This window comes from Benincasa hispida, chromosome 12 (assembly GCF_009727055.1).
Source record: "Benincasa hispida cultivar B227 chromosome 12, ASM972705v1, whole genome shotgun sequence".
Lineage (NCBI taxonomy): Eukaryota > Viridiplantae > Streptophyta > Magnoliopsida > Cucurbitales > Cucurbitaceae > Benincasa > Benincasa hispida.
The window spans coordinates 7,941,244-7,964,375 of record NC_052360.1 but is presented as its reverse complement, the minus strand read 5'-3'; the positions used below and the strand labels follow the sequence as shown (position 1 = coordinate 7,964,375).

The window sequence follows — 23,132 nt, the reverse complement described above, 5'->3', positions numbered from 1 at the left end:
AATATAATTCAAATATTAATTATATGAATATGAATCATATAGAAACTATATGTCAAAATTAATGTGAATATGATTCATATTAAATCTAAATAGTTATATGAGAGAGAAAAATATTTGAATATGTTTTATTTTTTATTTTATTTTATCGTATATTATTTGCCAACAAGAGCGTAGCTCAACTGACATAGTGTTTATACTATTAATCTTAATATGTATATATATTAAAGTAGTTGATATATATTAATTTAATTCAAAATTTGAATTTGAATTATTTAACTTCCTTGGGAGTTATTTAACTTCTCACAATTTATTTACAATAACATGGAGTTAATTTTGGGTGTGAGAAAAGCGTGAAATAGTTTCACATAAGAGATTGATCTTGATTCTCCTTCATCCCTCTCTGTGTTATGTGATTTTTTCTCCATGAGTTCTCAAAGAAAATTGATAATAATAAGAAAGATTTTCCTTGTCACTGTACATTGTGTTCATGGTATCAAGTTCGAGAGACCAAGAGAAGCAATGGATTTCGTGCTATGGAAAGGAAGCAAGAAGACGGTGTGTCTTCAAAGGTGAGTTTCTCTCGATCCCTTATCTTCGTTGTTAGATTCATGTTAAGAAGCATGCTTACCTATCTTGTTTATCATGTGTTTCCATCACTCTGCATGCTCGATGTTATGTAAAATAAAATTGGGACACAACGACAATCAATTGCTTTCGCTTCAGGATATTCAAAATCCCTTCCGATTGATCTTTCATACCAGATTTCAACCCAACAACCTTCCAAAAAGATTGACGTGCGAATCATAATTCTCCTTCTCAATGGCTTGGAAATGTCCGAACGAATACGAATTCTCATGGATTCACCCCAACAAAAATTCTCTTGATCGCAATCAGCTTCTAAAAATTCACCAATCATTCTACCCAATTTTGCCGCCATAACATTGTTTTGAAATCCAAAAGGGGGAGTTCTAGCAGTCGTAGCCAAAAACCCACATAATGAAATGCATAATCGAAGATTCTTAAATCAACCTTAGGAGTTTCCAAGACTAATAAGTTCTTATCAAAGATCCAAGGTCCGACTTCGTTACCCATTCCTTCTCCTTGGTAGAATTAAATCGGAATAGAAATACATTCTTACCCATGTTTTTGAATAGAGAGGCCAAATTTTGTATGCCATGCATTTATCGTCGCATTTTTTAATCATGTATGGTGTAATTAACCTTTTAGGAATTAGTTTTCCAATCAAACAAAATTCCAAATGATCTATAAATGACCATTTTTAATCATCATTTCTATAAAAGTAAGATAAAATTTGATTTATATTGTAAAATATATGTGTAAATATTGATGCGAGAGCAAAAATTTGAAAAAATGGAAAAAATAATTACAAAATAATATCAAATATTAGTAATTAATTACAAAATTAAAAAACCATGGAATATTTACCTACAAAATAATTGTGAAGTATTTATTATAAAATGGATGATATAAAAATGAAAATCTTGACATGAAACTTACGTAACATATGTTATTTCTTTTCAATTTTGATTTCTTAAAAATGAAAGTTTTGGATGGTGAAACAAAACTCACATCAATTTCAAATTTGAAGTGTTGTGATATAAAAATTGAACGAAAAAAAAGATTTGAATGAATTTAAAAACAAATGTATAGTTTTATTGAAAATAAAAACTTTTGAGGGTAAAAGGGATAAAACTTTCATTGAGGTTAATTACTAAAAATAAAATTGAACAAACAGAAAATTGGAAAATTGGGGGAAAAAAAACTCCCTTATCAAAAAATTGTGTACCGAAATCTTGTATTTTCGAGATTTCATTTTTTTTTTTTTTTTTTAAAAAAAAAAAAAAACTTCCACTATGGTTATAGTTGGAATGATGGTTGTTTTCTTCTACATATTCCAAAATATATTTTTTTACTGATTTAAATTTCGTTAAAATTTATTGAGTTCCGATAAAATTAAAATCTTCAATTCGTTTTCATCAATAAAAGTCCAGTTGTTTTTTTCTTGTTTTTTTTAGTTAAATTCTAGCAATTTAAATCATTTCCTTCAAGATGTCATGTGATTTTTTTTTTCCTTTTTGACAATTATGATAGTATTTGCAAGTTTTAAATTTACTAAGTTGATTTATTTTGATTAAATAATATACTAATTTCTATTGTTAATTAAATATCTTATAATTACTAATATAATTCCCTTAAAAAATATAAAGACAAAATAGTAAAATATATCATTTATCGTGATGATAATTTTAGTAATTTCAAATCAAACAAGTTATATGTACAAATTGAAATTTAAAATCAACTATTTTCTAGTATAAATTCAAAATCAATTCATTAATTTAGATTTATGAAATTTAAAATCATTTTAGTTGAAATCATATGACACTGACAAAATATTTGAGTTTCTTTTGTTTAAGTTTCGTCCTACACTTTGCCTACACGCTCAACTCGTTGAATAAGAAATCGAAGTCGTAATTATAAAATTAACTTTTTTAATTAATATATATATATTTTTTTTTAAAAAAAAAAAAAATTACTTTTTGATTATCTTCTTCTCAAAATACTATTTTTTAGTCCAATAGAAGTAGAGGTAATAAATGTCGCGTGTTTAATTTTGCATGGATGGAGGCTTAATTCTCCATGGGAAATTTGCGAGTATACATTTCGTGCACGAAAATTTTCTGTCTTGTTTTATAATTTATTATTCTATTTTTAGCAAATTTTTATTGACTGTGAAACAATTAATTTTTAATTTTTTTTAATTCTCTGGACGTAGTCTTTTCGATGTAATTTTTTTTTATACAGATTATATATAGACAAATTGTGAAAGCCATCCTTAAAGTAGGAAGAAGCAACTATCAAAGATGTGTCAATGAAATAAATAATATTATTCTAGTTTTATTCTCAAACGATTGCATGGAGAAAATCATTACATTCAATTAAAATAATTGTTCTTCGAACTTTAGTTTAATCAAACTAATCGGTTTGATCAAGGTAACAAAAAAAAAAAAAAATTTAACTTTTCAAGTGTTTAATTTTAAAATTAAAGTTGTATTTGTGATACATTTTCAATTATTTAATTTAAAAAAATTACTTAAAATAGTTTTTTAAGTGTATTTTTATCAAAATTTATCAAAAGTGTTTAAATAAAAATGAATTTTTAAGAAAAATATTTTTTTCTCATGTCGATCAAAATAGACCCTAAGTTATTTTGAAATTTTTGAAGTATTTGACAACCACTTAATAGTGTTTTTCAAACATTTTTGAAGTATATTTTAATCAAATGTTTTAAATAAGTACAACTTTAAAAAAAAAAAAAATCTAGTCAGACTAAACAAATTCTAAATTTGTTTGAATAATTTGAGTTCAATTTGTGCAACTCTCTTCCTATTTTTTTTTTAAAAAAATACTTAGACGTAGTTCATGTTATACCATTTTTGTGGATCCCATCGAATTGTTCAATCATAATTTGTCACGTGATAGATTCTTCCCACATGTTTATCTATATACTTTAATTATTTTATTATGTGCAATAAGAGTAAGATGCACAAAAATATATTATTTTTCTCTATTAAACAACACTCGAAGTTGAGAGATTCAAACATCTTATCTCTTGGTGGAGGATATGTACCTAAACTAGATTAGTTACATTGAGTTGGATAAATCAATTGTTTATTCAAAGGGCAGGTTATAGAATATAAACAAATCGAGTAAGAAAGTGTTCAGCTCGATTTGATTTGTACTAGAAAATAACAATAAATCAACCTAACCCAACTTATTATTGCCCTTTCAACATACACATATAGATAACTGGTCCCCCTCCTATGTATGTTTCTTTCACAAATCTCTGCAAAGCACTATTCTAATATTTGACCAATTTAACACTATCTTTAAATTGTCTTCAATGACATTTATATCGATCTATTTTATTTTATATTTGTAAGCACTTTTAGCCTGAAATTTAGCCTAAAATATTGTTCGCATTTATAACTTACGAGACGAAAAGAATAAACAAAACATAATAGTTGAAAGTATTTTAAAATAAGTTATTTGTTCATATTAGATATTCTTTTAATTCTATTTTGTTTTTCAAAATCCACTCGTCAAACATCTATAACTACAAATTACTTAATTACAGCCCTAGACTTTTTCATTGTCAAATTAGATTTTTCAATTTACCAGAGAGAGTTGATTTCCTCTGCAATAAATAATGGACAAATTAACTATCATAGGGGCGAAGGGACAAATATTATTGAATTTGTGTCCAATAAAGCAAATAATTCATACAAAGGACTTCTTGATAATTTTGCTCAGCCTTTTATTTTTATACATCATAATTTTTTACTGATAATATTCTGTCATGTAGTGTGAGTGTAATTAGATCTTAAAACTAAAAAAAAAGGTGTATATTTCAAAGTTTCAAAAGTGTCTTTTAATATGTGAATTTGCGTATTAAACTATAGGTTAAAACCATTGACTAGGGTGTTTTTTTTTAGTTTGTTTGAAAAATTTAGTCTATACACATTTAAGGTTCTTAAATGTTGTTTTTATTGTTTGTTTATGGTAGATTGTTTTTCAACAATTTATTGTAATTATTTTTGCTCTAAATTTTATTCACGTATTATATTTCGTTGCTTTGAAAATTATTCTTATCATTTAGTCAATTCTGATAAAAAAATAGTTTCGAAAGACTAAGTTTAATATCTATTACAAGTACAAGGACTAATATTTGACATTTGAAATTATATCGACTAAAATTAAACAAACTTCAAAATATAAGGATGAATATTATATTTTAACCTAAATTATATTGGGGCTTCTTAAATATAAAAAATTATTTAAAAATATTTACATTTTATAGCAAAAAGTTCAAAAGTACAAATACTTTTAGATTTTTTTTGCTATAAAGTGTAAATATTATTGTAATTTTTCTATTTATAAAAATTTCTCATTATTTTCGTCTCAATTACACATGAATATAACGATTTCCATAGGAGTGAAATCATTTTAAGAACATTTGTCGGCGTCAGAGAACAAATAGAGAAATTGTTAAATATTTCCATCTTACAAAACTAGCGTGCTAAATCGAATCCCGTTCAACTAGTTTTCTCGGTACATCTTGGCCATTACCTAACGATATTCAGTTAATTTTTTCAAATATCATATAATCTTCCAAAATCTTATACCAAATATTATATATTTTCAAATTTTATAGTATTAACTTATCTTTACCAAATATTTTAATGTGGTTTTTCAAATATTTAGCTCAATTTATATTTTCACATATGAATTTTCAAACTTTCAAATGAATTTACCAATTACACAAATAGATCTGAAGTGATTACATTTTAATATTTAAAATTTTGGGAAATATTAAATTTTGTAAAAAAAAAGGTTAAGATATATGAAAATATATAAAAACATCGATATTAATCTCGGGCAAATTAACATCGATATTTTATATATTTGAGATTTCTCGATAAATTATCTAGCAAATTAACACCGAGATTCTAAATATGTCTTATATTTTACTTAATCTTTTACAAAATTTGTTATTCTCAACTTTTAAAAATCACAAGTCAATCAAATGAAAACCATTTGAATAATTTAGTAATTCAATACAATTGTGGATCATAAATTGGCTAAAGATTCAAAAAGTTACGTAAATATAATATTTAGTTGAATTTGTAGAAAATGTGAAAATATATAAGTAAGATTTTGGAAGATTATATAATATTTTAAAAAACCAACATCTAGATGGCCTGAATTAGTCGATAAGTTAGAAAAAATTATTTTTTAACTAAATCTCGATGTCCGGTCTCGTTTGAGATGGACTGAAAAAAATTATTTAAACAAAATTTCAAAAAGTATGCTAGTTTTATAAAATTAAAATTTGAAGAGGTTGTTTTTTGCAATGAAAAAAAAAAAAAACAGTACTACAAATTGGAGGCAAGGTTTCAAAATTACATGTCTTATTAGTTGTGCTATGTTTACATTGATACGTTAAAAAATTATTTAACAATTTCAGATCAACTAAAGTCAGAATTGACAAAACACTTAAAAAGATGAGCATTATGCTACTAAGTTATGCTTGGATCTAAAGTGCGTCAATACTATTGTTCAAAGAAATTCAGTTAATATAAAGATAAAAGTGTGTACATGCGTATGTGTTTTTTAAATGAAAAACCTAAATTACGTAAATAAAAATAACACAATCTTATATGATTTATTAATTACCTGGTCATTTTACATTGTTGTCAATGTAATTATTATTTTTTTTTTAAAATAGGACCAAAATAAAATAAATCTGAAAATATAAAGACTGAAATACAATAAAATCCAATATATATGGAGACTGAAATATAAATTCGAACTAAATTATCTTTTAATTAACTAAGAATACTAAAAGGAGGACAAAACGAAAAGAAAAGTAAACGTAAGAAATAATCCAAAAACTATATTTAAACGGATTAAAAATAAAATTAACAAAACTCATCACTAATTCCGTCATTATCAATGGATAAACATTATCAAAATTGAATAAAAACGTTAGTTAACCAAACCGAATGGAAAAGGCGGGAACATGACTCCAAATTTTATGGGGCGGGGGCCCAAGCATAAATATCAAAAAGTACAGCACCTTCTTCTGTAAAAAGCAAATAAAAAAAATTGAATGAAATAAATAAATTGAAAAAAAAAAAAAAAAAGAAAGAGGAAGAACAAGAAGAAGGAAGAGAGAGGAGCTTCTTTATAGTTCGTTCCAACTTTTTTTCTTTTTTCTCTTTTTCAATATTTTCCTTCGAAACAAACACATTGTTTCGTTGTCTCTGAATTTTCGGACCGGATTTGTGGCTCATACCTCAGCTGTTTTTTTTTTTTTTTTTGGATTTTCTTCTCCATTTTTTGTTCCTTTTAGCAAATCGACCTGGAGCTCTGCGTGTTCCGGTCCTAATCCTTTGATTTTTTTCTTGCCATTCTCTCGTTTCAATCGGGCCCCTTTGACGCAAAATTTATCAGGTTTTCAAGAATTCTTTCTGAATAACCTCATTTTGTTCATGTTGTCAAAGGTACGATTTCTGAACTATTGATACCTTTTGAGGATGCGTGTCGATCTGTTTTAGCCTCTTTAACAGCTGATACACGGTTGTTTTTAGACCCATTTCGATTATCTTTCGTGTTCTTTAGGTTACATTTCATTTTTTTTTTACCTCATAATTTAAATATTATAGCTCCTGTGTTATTGGGCTGTGATTGCCGAGCGAAGTGAGCAAGGAAATGGAAACTTTGTGTATGACATTTTCTTTTCTTTTTTTTTCCCGGGGGGGCGGGGGCGGGGGTGGTAAGGATAGTTAAATTCCGCTCGAATTTGTTTGTAGTTAGTTACTTGAGACATGGTGTAGCTGGGGTTTAAATTTTTATGAACAGGTAAAAGTTCTGGAAATTTGCTATTCTAATAAAAGGATTGTTTGGCAGGTTGGCCTGAAATTTGGGTGGTAATGTTTCCTCAGCTTCTCATCAGTATTTCACAGGTAGTTTCTTGAATGCCCATCTCTTCTTATATAGTCTCTCTCAGCAAGAGAAGAGGAACTTAGATTTGTGGACATGGCAAAATTTTCCTGGTTTTTTTAAAAAAACAACATATTGGATTTATATGGAGAAACGATTCATTTTCAATGATGAGCAACATTGCATGATTTCAGTAGTCTATATGAGTGAAGATATAAAGCTGCATCTCTTTTCTGCGCATTTTCTTTTTTACCTCTAGCAACCTTGCATTGAATATAATAGTTAATGTGGTATGGAACTTTTTTAGCTCCATGTTCGCCTGGATCATGGAAAGAGTAAATCATTGAGGATTTTGTTATGAACATACACTTGGAGCTGTACTCAGCTGGTTCAGAAGTTCTGGTGAATGGCTGAATGTAAGTCTCTTTGCTTATCAGAAGTTGTTTGCATATGAGATATTCTGGTCTTTCTCATATCCACATTTAACCTTAAGTTGTCTTTAACATTAGCCAAACTGAAATTGGAGCTGGTGGAGTGGTTAAATTGTATGCTCCCCCATATAAATTTGCCACTGGATGCTTCAGACGAGGAATTGAGGGCATGCTTGATTGATGGAACTGTACTATGTAGCATGTTGGATAAACTATGCCCTGGTGCAGTTCAGGTTCGATGGCATTTGGTGGCCTTTGTTCATTACTTTTTTGTACTTACATATTTTTTCCATCTAATAATTTCTTCACATTAATTATCATTTTTTTTACTATTGGTTTCATAAATTTATTTTCTTTTCTTTAGGGAGGCAATTCTAAGCCCATCATTCCTAATATTGAGAGTTTTCTGATAACTCTGGATGAATTAGGACTTCCAGGCTTTGAACCTTCTGTCTTAGAACAGGTAATTACTCTAGTTTGATGCAATGCAATTGCAACAGCAAGTACCTTCATTTTCTGCCAGATAGATGATGTAAAGTGTAGGGACACTTGTATTTCATACTTAGTTGAGTGAGAATTACACAAAACTAATCCAAACACCGTGCTCAACACAACCAGAAAATTAGCCAAACCCAACCATATAATCTAATGACAAAAGAAAAAAAAAAAAAAAACTCAAAGCCAACATTAAAACAGCTCCTACTGTTCTAAACAAAATGCCTATCACAGTCACAAAAACCAGCCAACAAAAGTAGTTTTGTCCAGCCATGAGAATTTATTGCAATTCGTCACAAATATCTTGACTATTCGAACGTATTAATTTCATCATTCATTGGGATGAAATTAAAATTCTAAAGTTAAATTTGATTGGTAAAAGATTGGGGGTTTAACCTTGAATAGTAAATAATCATTTGAATTTGATGTCATACAACTTTTATCTAGAATAAAAATCTGGTATTTTGTGATATACTTGTACTCCTTTGCTGTATTCTTGTGTAATCTGACTAGGATCTTACAATCATACATCCATTACTGTGAGAACCGAAAACATGTAATTATTGTGTTTCATCATTTATCACAATTTTATCTGACTTGCCAACAAAACAAGACCTTTGTTGAGTTTTGTATTTATGTTGAATGAAACAGTTTGATGGTTTAAATTTTGAAACCTTTTATAGATTGAAATCTGAGCAGATATTATATGCAGGGATCTATTGCACCGGTTTTGCACTGCCTGAGCACACTTCGAGCTTCTTTTGATTTGAGTGTTGGGGATGAGTACATTCAAAATTATTCACGAAAAAAATGGAACTTATATGAAGTAGACTCATTAGATGCAATCAATAATTTGTCCGGGCAAAGATTTCAAGATTTTCAGAATGGTTCGGTTGTATCAGGTATGTTACAGGATCGGAAGGAGAATTTAAATTGTGCAAAGATCTCATTCAGATTTCATTGTGAAGTTCATTTATGGTTGACTTTGTTCTTGATTTTGAAAGGTCAATGTTCCTGAACCTAGAAAAAAAGGTCTATAAGATTGCACATTGTAACTTTTTATACAACTTTCTGTTTAACAAAGAGATATTTGATTTAATTTCTCTGACCTTAAATAAGTGATGTGCCAAACAGTCGTAGAGTGCATCCAATACTTTGCTAAGATTTTGATTGGTCTTTCTTGTTTTCTTGTGGTTTGCTTGAGTATCTGCTGAAAATTATTTCGTTCAATTTTATTTACATGTTCAAATGAAGCTCTGCATTTGAGTAAATGCTTCACTTCATGCTAATCTATAATATTTTGCCTTTTTGGCTCCTGTAATATATGGAGATTATCATTTTTTTCATTTTTTTGTTTGGTTCTCTCCTCACTCTCATTGGAAGTTTGTATTCTTGAACATTTTTCTATCTTTCCCATCTATCAATGAAAAGTTTGTTTCTAGTAAAAAAAAAAAAAGGCTTTAATAATATAAAATATAAATACTGGATGACACATCTTAAAAATTATATAACTTTATAGTGTGTTTGTATGGTTTTGACCTCGACGTCTGATTTTTTTGGATGCTTGGGCAAACCAGGTTAGAGCAGGCATGTATAACAAACTTACATTAATCAGTAGTATCTTTTATCGAGTTAATTCTTTTTTTCTTTTTTCTTTTAAATTTATTTATGAAAACCACTACTTTCATCATTTCATGAGTTAATTCTTATGTTATAAAGAAAGTTTGGCCGGGACCACAGTTTTCCAGATTTCTCATGCTTCTTCCCAAAATCTAATATTGATGGTGCCATCGTATTCTATTATTTTCTATTATTATTATTTTATTTTCTATTATTTTCTTGTTTGTTTGCACTAGTGCCGTCGTATGGTTTAAACAGTCATATTCAATATGAGGATCATGAAGGGCAAGAACAAAATCATGATGTTTCTGGTTCTAACATCTTGGAGTTGATAAAATCAAAGAATCTTGAGGTAATCCCTTCAACCATTTTTAATTGTATATTTACATAAATGGTTTGCTTCATAATATGATTAGATCCATTTCTCAATTTCTGTTATTGTTTTATGCAGAATGTCTCTACTCAATCACTTTTCAATATGATCAATGGAATTTTGGATGGCAATATTGAAACAAAAAATGGAGATGTGTCACATGTATGGGAGTGATTATCATTCTACTTGAAGGATCTGAAATTTAGCCCAAGAAATTCAAATACTATATCTGATTTCAGGGCCATATTTTTATCCAAGATGAAATTTATTTGTATTTCTAACTTTGCTTTTATTGGCTCAAATTTCTCTCAGCAAGTAGCTTATATTCTGAGAAAAGTTGTACAAGTGCTTGAGCAGAGAATTTTAACTCATGTTGGAAACCTGAAACATGTAATCTCGCTTAGAAGCTTTTTAACTTGGCATAGTTTATTATCTTACATGACAAATAGAAATTAACTACTGTCACTTATTTGTGCAGCAAAGCAATCTTTTGAAAGCTCGGGAGGAGAAATTTCTCTCAAAATTAAGAGTCCTTGAAACCCTTGCAACAGGGACCACGGAAGAAAATGAGGTATTTTGACAAACATACAAATGTCCAAATCTTTTCTTTCAGGTTAGAGAACAAAATACTGTATTTTGAGTCCTGGATATAAATTGTGTCATTACTTGTGTAGGTTGTCATGAACCAGCTTCAGCGTTTGAAGGTAGAATACTCATCCCCTTTCTTACCTCTGAGGAACTTATCCTGCATATTTGTTATTTTTGGTTCCTGACTTATTGTGTTGTGGGGTTTAATCAGGATCAAGCCATTTAGATGAAATTGGTTCCATACTGCCTTGTCTTTATTGCACTTTCTTATTTTGGCAAGACACTAAATTTTAGTGGTAGAATTTGGTAGCTTCCTTGCTTCATAGGGTTTTATCATGAAGGAACTATAATAACTTAATATTGCTGAAGAAGTTGAGTAACCATAATGCTGAATTAGTGATGGCTTTTTTCTTCCCATATATATATATATATATGTTGGTTCTCATTTTTTCTATGGTTTGTGAGCGGGAGGCCCTTGTTGCATGGTTAGTTGCTTGGCTCTCTTGTCGGGCTTTTTTTTTGGTAATTCTTTCATTTTATCTTGATGAAAGCCCGATTTCTTAATGTATGCTATGGTTTGCCTTCAACATTCTTTCACCTAGTCGGAAATACACTAGTCATTGCTCTTTCTTTTGAAGCTTTTGATGATCTGCTCATCACGTCATAACTGTTGAACATGTATGCTGATTACGTTTTAGCTTCTTCTAATTTTCAACTTTTACTCAATTGAACCAATTAGTTTGAGTTCTATGAGTGGTATTTGAAATTTGGTTGTATGGGGAGAAATCATTTACACTGCATAACTACGAAGAATCTTTTGTACTATTTATTCCCAGACTAGGACTTAGAGTCCAACTTATTAAATCAGGGGTGATACTTGAGTTTGTGGCAGTACAACTACCTCTCTCTGGAGCCCACTTCATTTCTATTTATTTCAAAATTTGGTAGTTGACCAGGCACCGATTTTAAGTTGATTCTCGTTCCAATCCCTATACTATTACTTATTTCTCACTATTTTTTTTAAAAAATTATGAAATTAAATTATTTTGGTTATCTCATTAACCCATTCCTAGTTAGCAAACAAGGCCTAAATTGATGAAGTGACGATAATGTTGTACATCTAGCTCCCTTAACATATCATTGTCTGAAAAGTGGCATGATTTAAGTTTTTTGCCAGTTTCTCAGTTCTATATATGTTACGATTCATTTCTTTGGTATTGAAGGCTGAAATGTTCAAAGTAGAGGAGATGAAAAACTGTGAGGAGCAGGATAAGATGGCATTGAAGGAGCAAAAGGCAGTCTGTGATGTTGAGCTTTCAAATCTTAAAGATGAGCTAGAAAATGCTAAAAGGGAACATAAAAATCATTGCTCACAACTAGAAACGAATGCTAAGGAGGAGAGAGCTAAGTTTGAGGAGAAACTAAATGAACTTGAGTGCTTATTAGCTGATTCCAGGAAGAATGTGAAGGAACTCGAGACATTTTCTGAATCTAAATCACTGAGATGGAAAAAGAAAGAGTTCGTCTATCAAAATTTTGTTGATGATCTGCTTCGAGCTTTTCAGGTTTTTGTCATGTCAACCGTATTGTTATTGTCCATAGGGCCCATGTTGTGTTGATTAGAGATATGACTTTTATTTATTGGTTTAGGAGTTAAGGATTTCAGTGGAGTCCATCAAACGTGAGGTCTTGAATACAAAAGGAAACTATGCTGAGGATTTTAATTTCCTTGGTAGGTTTAGCTTACTTAATCTCCAGTTTTCTATTTTACTGCATTTTTCAGATTTTCAATTTTTTTCTTGTTCTGTTTTTGTTTTTAATGAGGTTGCCATCAATAGGAATGAAGTTCAAAGGATTAGCAGATGTGGCTCAGAATTACCATGCAGTTCTGAATGAAAATAGAAGATTGTATAATGAAGTTCAGGATTTAAAAGGTGACATTTTTATTTTCCTTTTTCTTTTCTCCCTACTTGAGCTCTCTCAATTTAGATGTGGCATTTCACAGGCAACATTCGAGTGTATTGTCGGATACGGCCATTCCTTCCAGGGCAAAGCAAGAAGCTGACTACAGTTGAATATGTTGGTGAAAATGGTGAATTGGTAATTATAAATCCCGCTAAACAAGGAAAAGACAATCGTAGACTATTCAAATTCAACAAAGTTTTTGGTCCAACATGTTCACAAGGTATTTGTGATCTTGTCCAATTTTGATTAACTATAGATTAATTTGCTCTATTATGTTGTTCATACCCACCGAGTCAATCATTTAAGTAGTTCAACTTTTAGTATTTTATATTATTTTTTATGAGGGTTAAAGAAATTCAATTTGGAAGAGGTTATTTTTTTGTGCTTGATTTCCTATTTACATTTAATTATACTGGTTGACAGAGGATGTGTTTTTAGACACTCAACCATTAATTCGATCTGTCCTCGATGGATATAATGTTTGCATATTTGCTTATGGACAAACTGGTTCGGGAAAGACCTATACTATGGTATGCTCTATGTTCATATTTCTAGTACCATATTTTTATCTTGCTCATTGGGGCTTATATGTGTGATTCTTTCTCAGAGTGGACCTGATGTATCATTGAGAGCAGAATGGGGTGTTAACTATCGAGCATTAAATGACCTCTTTGAAATTTCTCAAAGCAGGAAGGGCTCTATTTCCTATGAAATTGGTGTTCAAATGGTTGAGATATACAACGAGCAAGTCCGTGATCTGCTCTCAACTAGTGGTCTTCCAAAGAGATATCCTACTTTGAATATTTTGATATTATTTAATTATTTAAATAGATTATTTTTAATGTTCAATTGTCTTTTCATTTTCAAAGAAAGAAATTGATCATTCAACGCAAAAGATAATTACACAATGGGAAGACAAAGAACCCTCTCAACGCTCATAGAATAACAGAAAAAGGGGGAAAAACACTTGAATTGGCTTGTTTATGAAAAGAATATTGCACCATCCAGATACCTAAAAGATAGCTTTAACAAAAGTCTTCTTGCTTATAGCCAAATACTTCTTGATGTTTTCAGGTTTTTTCCTACCAGATTTCCCACAACACCACACGAACTGTAAACCTCCCAGAAAATCTTTCTTTTATCTGTAAGTTCAAACCTAACATACCTTGGACACAAGTCTTGAACAGATAGACTTCTCCAGTTCACTGAAGAAGCTTAAAAACAAAGGTCCCACAAAGAAGTTGCAATGGGGCAATGCACAATTAAATGACCCAATGTCTCTTCCGTTGACAAAGGTCAAAGAATACACCCGGGAGCAGGTGGGGGAGGGGGATAAGTACAGTTTGGTTTACCTTCAATTCTTTATAATCAATCATATTTTTAATTTCCTATATTATCTAACCGATTTATTATCTAGCCTTCCCTAGCCAATTCAGAATTTGGTAAGCATAAGCGAAGCATGCTTTTGATTTTTTGATAGCAAAAAACTTTATTTCCTTTGACTTGCACACACTTGGGATTTGGAACACCACCCAACCAAATGGGCTTGCAGTACCTGATGCCGGTATGCATCCTGTTAGATCTACTGGCGATGTCCTGGATTTGATGAAAATTGGATTGACAAACAGGACAGTTGGAGCCACCGCCTTGAATGAAAGAAGCAGCAGATCTCATAGGTACTATTACTATTCTAAACATGTTATTGCTTGTCATTTATTGTCATACTTTAAGAATACTTTTCATGCAATTGCTGATTCTGTGCAGTGTGCTGACAATTCATGTTCGTGGTGTGGACTTGGAGACTGATGCTATCTTACGTGGTAGTCTTCATTTAATAGATCTTGCCGGTAGTGAAAGGGTGGACCGCTCAGAGGCAACTGGAGATAGGCTGAAGGAGGCACAACACATTAACAAATCATTGTCAGCTCTTGGGGATGTAATTTTTGCTCTTGCACAGAAGACTTCACACATACCTTACAGAAATAGCAAACTAACCCAAGTTCTCCAAAGTTCTTTAGGTGTTTTCTCGTTTTTGTATTCGATTGGACCTTTATTATTCGATTTTCTGATAATACCAAGTTTGTCACTATTTTGCTTTATTTGAATCTCTAGGTGGTCAAGCAAAGACACTCATGTTTGTACAGATTAATCCCGATGTAGAGTCGTACTCTGAAACAATAAGCACCTTGAAGTTTGCAGAAAGAGTTTCTGGTGTAGAGTTGGGTGCTGCCCGCAGCAATAAAGAGGGTAGATATGTTAGAGAACTCATGGATCAGGTCCTGACGACGTTTTATTATGTTCTTGATTTTTCTTTTCTTTTATCACAGTTATTGAGTTATTGAACTGCACAAACCTCCTTCTATCTTGATCCTAATAGTATGCACGGAATACACATTTGCGTGAGATATGCTACTTTCTGATTCTATGTCGACACTGCAGGTGGCTGTTCTCAAGGATACCATTGCAAATAAAGATGAGGAGATTGAGCGGTTGCAGTTGCTTAAAACTAATGGCAATGGTGTAAAGCATGGCGTTGGTTCCGTAAGATACGAGTCATTTTCTCCTAGAAGGCACTCTAGCACAACTCCTCGGCAGAGCCAAAAGGCATCAGGGAGAAAAGGCTCAGGGTTGACGAATAAAGCAGCATCTGACATGGACAATTTCTCAGATTATGACAGGCGTTCTGAAGCTGGATCACTTCAGTCTATGGAGGACTTTAGGCATCATAAGCGTTCTGGATCTGGATCCCATCTGTTTATAGAAGACTTTAGACATCATAAGCGTTCTGGATCTGGATCACATCTGTCTTTAGAGGACTTTAGACATCAGAAGGAATCTTCTTCACAGTCAAGGGTTTTAGGTCAGAATGTTACTGATGATGTTGACCTTTTAGGCTTTGGAAATGCTGATTCTGATGAGAGATTAAGTGATATATCAGATGGCGGGCTTTCGATGGGAACTGAAACCGAGGGATCAATTTGTAGTGTTGTGGAATACACTCTATTCCCTGAAGTTTTAAAACCATCAGATGTTTCGTTTTCCGATACCAAATACCCGGAGAGCACATTGGATGTAAAAAGGCCAGCAGAAAGTATAACTGGGGGGAAGTCATTGGTTCCTATTCCAGAAAAGTAAGTAATTACTATTCCCTCTTAAAATGTTTATGGACATCATTGTACTCGACTTCAATAGACTTTAGGTTCTGCTTACTCTCTTCATTTCATGCTTAAAATTGATTGGTGCCACCTCCAGCTACTATAAGTCTGACCCTTTATCGTTTCTTATAAACGGGGTGTCGTGGGCCTCACTTCACTTATGGTTTACCCTTTAATCTTAAGGCTCTGCACATACTCGTGCTAGCTCCAAGTATCACAAGTGTTGTTTTTCAACTCAGGGTTTAGCATCTCAAGTTATATCATCGGCACATCCCTATAAGCCTCTTAATTTCAAAAATAGCAGAATAGGACATCTTTTTTAGTAATAACATTTAAAATATGCTCTTTCCTCTTTCTTGATGATTAAAACTTTTTTCTTGGTGCACCATGTGATTTGTTTGACATGCTTGGATGCGTCACAACTCTTTTACGCAGTGGCGATTAAATAACCTTTCAAGAAATTCATTTTTTTCGTTTCCTGTTCTATGCAGAATCAATGCACCATCGAAGACTGGTCTGAGGCCCCCACAAAAGCCCGTCCAAGCAAAATCGTCAAAAGTTCCATTGACGAAAAGCTCCTCAAAGGCTCCATCAGCATCAAGTATGAAAACCTATACACTGTTGTTTTTACTCCAATGTTTTCCATATCATTTGCCTTATGTTCTTTTTTCTCTTAATTTGATAAGATACCAAACTTTTCATTGATAAAATGAAAAGTACAAAAGGAGATCAAAGGAGAATACAAAAAAGCTCTCCGATTGCTGTTAATAACAAAAGAATTATAACTACAAAAGAGAGTGGAAAGAGTGCACCATCTTGAGGTATTAAAATGATTATTTACCTTGTGCATTTATTCAGCTCTTCTGCTTTTACCTTAGTCTAGAACTTGCATCATTTCCCAAGTCACTGTTAAATGATCTCCTTTTTGGTTAAACTATAGTTTTAACCATTTTAGTTTGCTACTTCTAACATTTCAGTCCTTTCAATCCCAAAAATTTATAATCTTATAATCTAGCTCATTAGTAAGGAAGGCATATGCCAACATGAGCATAATTTAATAATTAAGGTAGCTACTCATCTATTTGAAGTTAGAGGTTTAAATTTTCACTTCGACATTTGGTGTCCCTAAAAGGGAAGAAAAAAAAATTATATAATGAAAGACAGATGTGTTATCATATTGAAGTCACACCCAGTGATAGCTCAGCTTTTTATATGTAGTCATTGCCATGCCAACTTCTACGTGATGTCATGTTAGTTTTATGTTACCGTTTAACTCGATCATTAATAGACACTAATTTAGTTTTTTTCCCCTCTATATTCTTTTTGCTCGTTTTCCCTCTCTATTTTGATGGAAATCAGGTGCCAAAAAAACGATTGTTGGTAGCTCCTCGTCGACGAAAAGTGGCAAAAGGTGGAAGTGAATCAATCTAATCTGGGTAGAAAAATTCTTAGAGCCTAATCATTATTTTGTGTAGTTCTTGGTTGCAGTTTGACACTTCACACTTCTAGTTTCTGGCTCATCCCATCTTTTGCCATTCTAATTGGAATTTCATAATTTCTTCCTTTTGTTGTATATTTGTGTGCCAAAGGGTTAGCTATTGGTTAAATACATGTTCACTTTAAACCTTTCTATCCTCTAATATTATCTCTCTCTCGCTCTACCTGAACTATCTCTCTCCTCTCTACCTATGTTATCTGTCTCTAATTCTGTGTGTAATGTATACCCACAGATATTTATAATTTTATATGTAGAGAGAGTTAATTTGCTCTTCACCAGTAATCTTCTTGTTGATCACTACAGGATCAAATTGCAAAAATCATCTTCAATGGTAATGGTAAATATACCCTCAAATTTTTAATTATAAAAATTGAGCCTTAAATCTTATATTAGTATTAAAACTCTTGAAGTTACATAATTATAGAAATTTGATCAATTGTACAAGTTTGATGGTTCAATTTTTGTCATTTATGGATCTAATTCTACAACTATTATAAGAAGTTTGAGAGTCCAATTTTAACATTTTTAAAAATTTAAGATCTCAACTTGTACCAATAATAATTTAAGGATCTATTTGTAGCTACTATTGAATTTCGTGAGTGATTTTTGTAAATAGCCCAAAATTTAGTAGTGGTAAACAAAATAATTGAATTAGTAGGTAAATATTTGTTTTCCATACATCGGCTATAATATTTATCATTGGAGAAAAGTTGAATGACCACAACTATTTTTCCTGGTCCCAATCAATCAAAATGGCTCTGGAAGAACGTCATAAATTCATATATTTAACAGGAGAGATATCGAAACCGAGGCCGAAGGACCCTTAAGAACTCTCTGTTGTGCTCGGTCCTGGTTAACAGCATGGAGCCTCAGATTGGCAAGTCGTTACTTTATGCTGCAACCGCTCGAGATATTTGGGATGTTGTGTAGAAGTTATATTAAAAAAGACAGAATGCATCTCGGTTGTACACAGTACGCAAACCATGAATGTAAACAAGGATCGATGAATGTGACATCTTACTTTAACAAATTATCCCTTTTGTGGCAGGAAATGGACTTGAGTCGAGAGGTGGTCTGGGATTGTCTCTGTAGGGGAGTCCAACACTTCAAGAATGAAGAAACATATCTGTGTATGATTTTTTAGCCGGGATGAATTTGAAATTTGATGTTGTTCGTAGTCGGATATTAGGCCAACGCCCCATACCCTCCCTCATGGAGGTTTGTTTGGAGGTACGTTCAGAAGAAGATCGATCCAGTGCAATGAACAGTCCAGTAATCCCCTCAACAGATGCTGCTGCTTTTACTATGAAATCTTTCGGGTCCGACAGTGATAAGTAGAGTATAGACCCCCTCCTATCTGTGAACACTGCAATAAGCCATGACATACGAAAGATAAGTGTTGGAATTTGCATGAGAGACCTTCAAATAGCAGACGACGACAGTCATATGACTAGTCAAATCCTGGACGTGCCCTTGTAAGTGACTCAACAGGTGGCAACCCATAGACTCAACCTCCAGCAGATGGTTAGAATATTCAGGTGTTGTTGGTGTTAGAGCCATTGCACAGTCAGGTACGTTTCGGTTCTTTGGCATTATTAGTGTCAATAGTAAAAAACCATGGATTGTTGATTCGGGAGCCACGAACCATCTAACCGGCTCATCTAATCAGTTCTTTTCCTACAGTCCAAGTTCTGGTAATGAAAGGATTAGAATTGCAGATGGGTCATTTGTTCCAGTTGCAGGAAAAGGCCACCTTTCTCCGTTTGAGGGTTTAATGTCGCGTGATGTGTTATATGTTCCAAAGATTTCCTATAACTTATTGTCTGTCAGTAAAATTACAAAAGATCTGGGTTGTCAGACTGTTTTCTCACCGGACTCTGTTTTATTTTAGGATCTGAGCTCGGGGACACGATTCACACTGCCCGACACAATAGGGGGCTCTACTTCCTGACTGATGATACTTCCTCTAGGGAATGTTCTAGGGCTAGTTTCATTTCTTCGCGTTATTCTACTTTTGAAAGTGATTTTATGTTATGGCATTTCCGCCTGGGGCATCCCAACTTTCAATACATGAAATATTTATTCCTGCATCTGTTTCTTAATGTTAATCTTTCTTTCTTGACTTGTGATGTATGTATTCGGGCCAAACATAGTCGTGTCTCGCTCTACTCTCAGCCTTACAAGCCATCCAAACCCTTCACCCTTATCCACAATCATGTTTGGTGTTCCTCACCTATCACCATTACTACAGGTAAACATTGGTTCGTCACCTTTATTAATGACCACACTCTGCTTACTTGGGTTTTCCTTCTTACAGATAAGTCCGAGGTGTCATCTGTGTTCCAGCAGTTCTACACCATTATGGAAACCCAGTTAAACGCGAAAATCACGATTCTGTGAAGCGATAATGGGCGTGAGTTCTTTAACAATTTGTTATGATATTTCCTCGCATCTACGGGAATTGTCCACCAAAGTTCGTGTGCCTACACTCCTCAACAAAATGGAGTGGCCGAACGAAAGAATCGCCATTTGGTGGAAGTCGCTCGTTCCCTCATGTTGTCCACTTCCCTTTCGTCCTATTTATGGGGGGATGCTATACTTATTGTCGTCCATCTAATTTATCGCATGCCTTCTCGTGTACTAAAATTCCACAATCCTCTTGACTGCTTCAAAGAGTCGTACTCAACCACTCGCCTTATCTCTGATGTACCCCTTTGGGTCTTTGGATGTGTTGTCTTTGTTCATGTTCATGGTCCTAATCGCACAAAGTTCACTCCTTGTGCTCAGAAATGTGTGTTTGTTGGGTATCCTCCCCATCAACGTGGGTATAAATGTTATCACCCATCTTCTCGAAAATACTTCGTTTCCATGGATGTAACTTTTCTCGAGGATCAACCATTTTTCCCTATTAGTCATCTTCAGGGGGAGAGTTCTAGTGAAAAGACTAATTGGTCCACATTTTCAATACCCTTAGAATTGTCATCTGAACCTGAGCCTGTTATAAGCAGTCACAACATGGTCCTTCTGTTGGGGTTTGTGCCTTAAAGTCTAGTGTCCAGTAGTTTGTAAACAACCTTGTACGAACACTTGTGATGTATAATATAAACGATATTTACTTCACTACTTGACTTTGCACATTTAGATGTTTTTTATTTTACCACAAACCAATAAACTTAATATCCCTGGTTATCTGTATGTAACTTAAGCATGTATGTGGTGACATACAAGTGGATCATGTCTTGAGTGATAACCAAAATGGTCTATAATATATGGATATAGGAGGGAAACCTTATCTTGGTAACGCTATAGATGCGACCCGCTATGTGGAATGGTCTTAAGTGTTGTGACTTATCACAGATGGTCTGATCCTGATCATTCGTGTAGGGTACATGCGAGTGGGGGCGTCCTATACAAAGAGTTTGTATAAGACCTGACCACGAAGTGTTAACGTCTTGATATATAACACCGTTCATAACTGAGACTTCACTTCACTAGGATGACCATAGGTAACATGACCTCAATCCTGAGTGAGTTGGGAACTCCTGCCATTGAAGGCAGTCCTTTGATTTGCATGGGTGCGAGTGGCCAGAACGCCGACTCAAACTTACCATTTTGGGGATTCGTCTGATTTGGGAGCTGGGAACTCAGCTACACAAGATGGAATTCACTTCTTCCTCGAGGTAGGGGTAAGTAGATAGATAGCTCCCTTAAGGGCTGATTCCAAGGCTTGAACGATGTGGTGCCACACATCTTCTCAAGGCCCGAGAGGTGTTCACACATGGTAGGACTATGTTGTACTGTTCATTAGAGGGATCAGTGGTCAGAGGCAAAACGATAAATTGATCTGCTGTAATTACGAGCATCTATGAAGGGTCATCGTACTAATGATTTGTTATATCCAATGGACATAGGCATATATCTATGGCAAGAAGAGTTCAACTGTCAGTCTTTAGTGGAATGACTGGTAGTTAACAGATGGTGGATATTGTGACTAAAGAGTTTGGTTAGCTATTCACGTACCATTGGAGCTTCAAGCTATAGGTCTATAAGGTCCCTTTGGTAGCTTGGATACAAGTTGAGAGTCAAGTTTTGGGTCAATTTGAAATGTTCAAATTGACAAGATGGAGTTTGATTATATATGATATAATTGAACGAGTTAATTAAATATAATATAATTAACTTTATGTATGAGATACATTAATTTGGAGGAAATTGAATATATGATTTATATCTAGTAGAGAAAAATATTATAATTTATATATGATATTAATTATATGTTATGAATGTGCTAATATCACATTTATTGGACGGTTATAAAGGAAATGGGAAGATGCCTCTTCTGTTCTAAATAACGGATGAGTGCATTATAAATAACAGACGGTGTGTTGATCTTGGTGTGCACTGACATTGTGAAAAGATAGTGTCATCATTTAGAAAATCAGTACCTATACGATAGTGACTGCACGATCGCTTACATATACGATATTGCTAAGCGATCGCATACTGATTACACCGCCGTGCGCTATTATCTAAACGATCGTTTACCTTTTTCCTAAGTGATCGTTTAGCTCTCGATATTTACTAAACAAACGTATAGACGATCGTTTAGTTTTTCCTACATGATCGTTCGGACGATCGCTCACTTTTCCTACACGATTGTTTACCTTTTCCTACATGATCGAATACTTCACCTAAACGATCAAGCATCTTATCTATGCGATAGATGATCGTATCTCCCACTTGCTTGATCGTTGTATACGATCTCTTTTCCTCCTTCCCTCTACCAAATCCGAACAAAGCTCACACTTTGGATTCTCACTCCAAAGATACCGAGGGCTTTGAGTGGTGTTGTCTTCTCCATTTCCTTCTGTCCGAGTGGTGATTATTTGAGGTAGACGATTGGGCTTCAGACTCGGTGTGAAGAAGAAATCTTCATCTGGTATGATTTCTTGATCTCTTTAGCATCATAAAATTATGTTTGAATGTATATGTTGTAATTCTGTCACAATGAATTGGAAAGATCCGTTTCCGCTTGTAGGTACTCTTGAATAAGAGTTCCTTCACCTTTCTACCAATCAAGTCCCGTGGATACCATACTATAGGAAGAATCTCAGGAAGGAAACAGTACCACCTGTTGCTACTCCGACTCCAGTCCATAAGTCTGACCCAACGTCAGCTCTAGGTATTTGTATTCCTTCCTCTAATGATATTGGTACTTGTGCTGAGAATGATGCTTGCAGTATGGGTAAATATGAAGAGATTGTCGCCGGTTCTGCCAAGAACACCATAGGCGATGCAGAAACAGTTGAAAGCAACAGTGCTGAGGAAATGATTCCAGAAGGTGAAAGTGTTATAAGGGAGGATGAATGTATGAAGGACCCTTCAGAAGATAAAACTCTAGGGCAGGCTATCAAATGTGGTGAAAAGACAAATGAGGTTAAGAGGCATGATGTTTCTCTCGACCTTCCTATTGCCCTGAGGAA

The 23,132-nt window shown here is 33.2% G+C and overlaps 1 protein-coding gene across 3 annotated transcripts; it reads left to right on the top strand.

The window, feature by feature from the left end:
* Window positions 1–6,707: 6,707 nt before the first annotated feature.
* On the top strand, window positions 6,708–17,924 carry LOC120067283 (kinesin-like protein KIN-14J). 3 transcript variants are annotated; one of them, XM_039018819.1, is made up of 25 exons: window positions 6,708–6,771; window positions 6,935–7,085; window positions 7,492–7,547; window positions 7,832–7,940; window positions 8,034–8,188; window positions 8,320–8,418; window positions 9,163–9,352; window positions 10,307–10,422; window positions 10,522–10,605; window positions 10,756–10,833; window positions 10,922–11,014; window positions 11,118–11,147; window positions 12,255–12,596; window positions 12,682–12,763; window positions 12,870–12,965; window positions 13,037–13,216; window positions 13,420–13,526; window positions 13,604–13,782; window positions 14,508–14,672; window positions 14,761–15,014; window positions 15,109–15,272; window positions 15,436–16,127; window positions 16,643–16,752; window positions 16,838–16,972; window positions 17,511–17,924. In XM_039018819.1, the coding sequence occupies exons 4-24, from the start codon at window positions 7,931–7,933 to the stop codon at window positions 16,969–16,971; spliced, it is 3,360 nt and encodes a 1,119-aa protein (XP_038874747.1). In that variant the 5' UTR covers window positions 6,708–6,771; window positions 6,935–7,085; window positions 7,492–7,547; window positions 7,832–7,930; the 3' UTR covers window position 16,972; window positions 17,511–17,924. The 3 variants fall into 3 exon arrangements, with proteins under 3 accessions (XP_038874747.1, XP_038874748.1, XP_038874745.1); XM_039018817.1 differs by having other exon boundaries at window positions 6,716–7,085; XM_039018820.1 differs by lacking the exon at window positions 16,838–16,972 and having other exon boundaries at window positions 6,715–7,085.
* Window positions 17,925–23,132: the final 5,208 nt, after the last annotated feature.

What these genes read in the sequence shown, in the direction of transcription:
- LOC120067283 (XM_039018819.1), top strand. An exon ending in ATGTTGGAAACCTGAAACAT is followed by an intron (nt 10,834 to 10,921) that starts GTAATCTCGCTT and finishes TTATTTGTGCAG; the next exon opens with CAAAGCAATCTTTTGAAAGC. An exon ending in GGACCACGGAAGAAAATGAG is followed by an intron (nt 11,015 to 11,117) that starts GTATTTTGACAA and finishes TTACTTGTGTAG; the next exon opens with GTTGTCATGAACCAGCTTCA.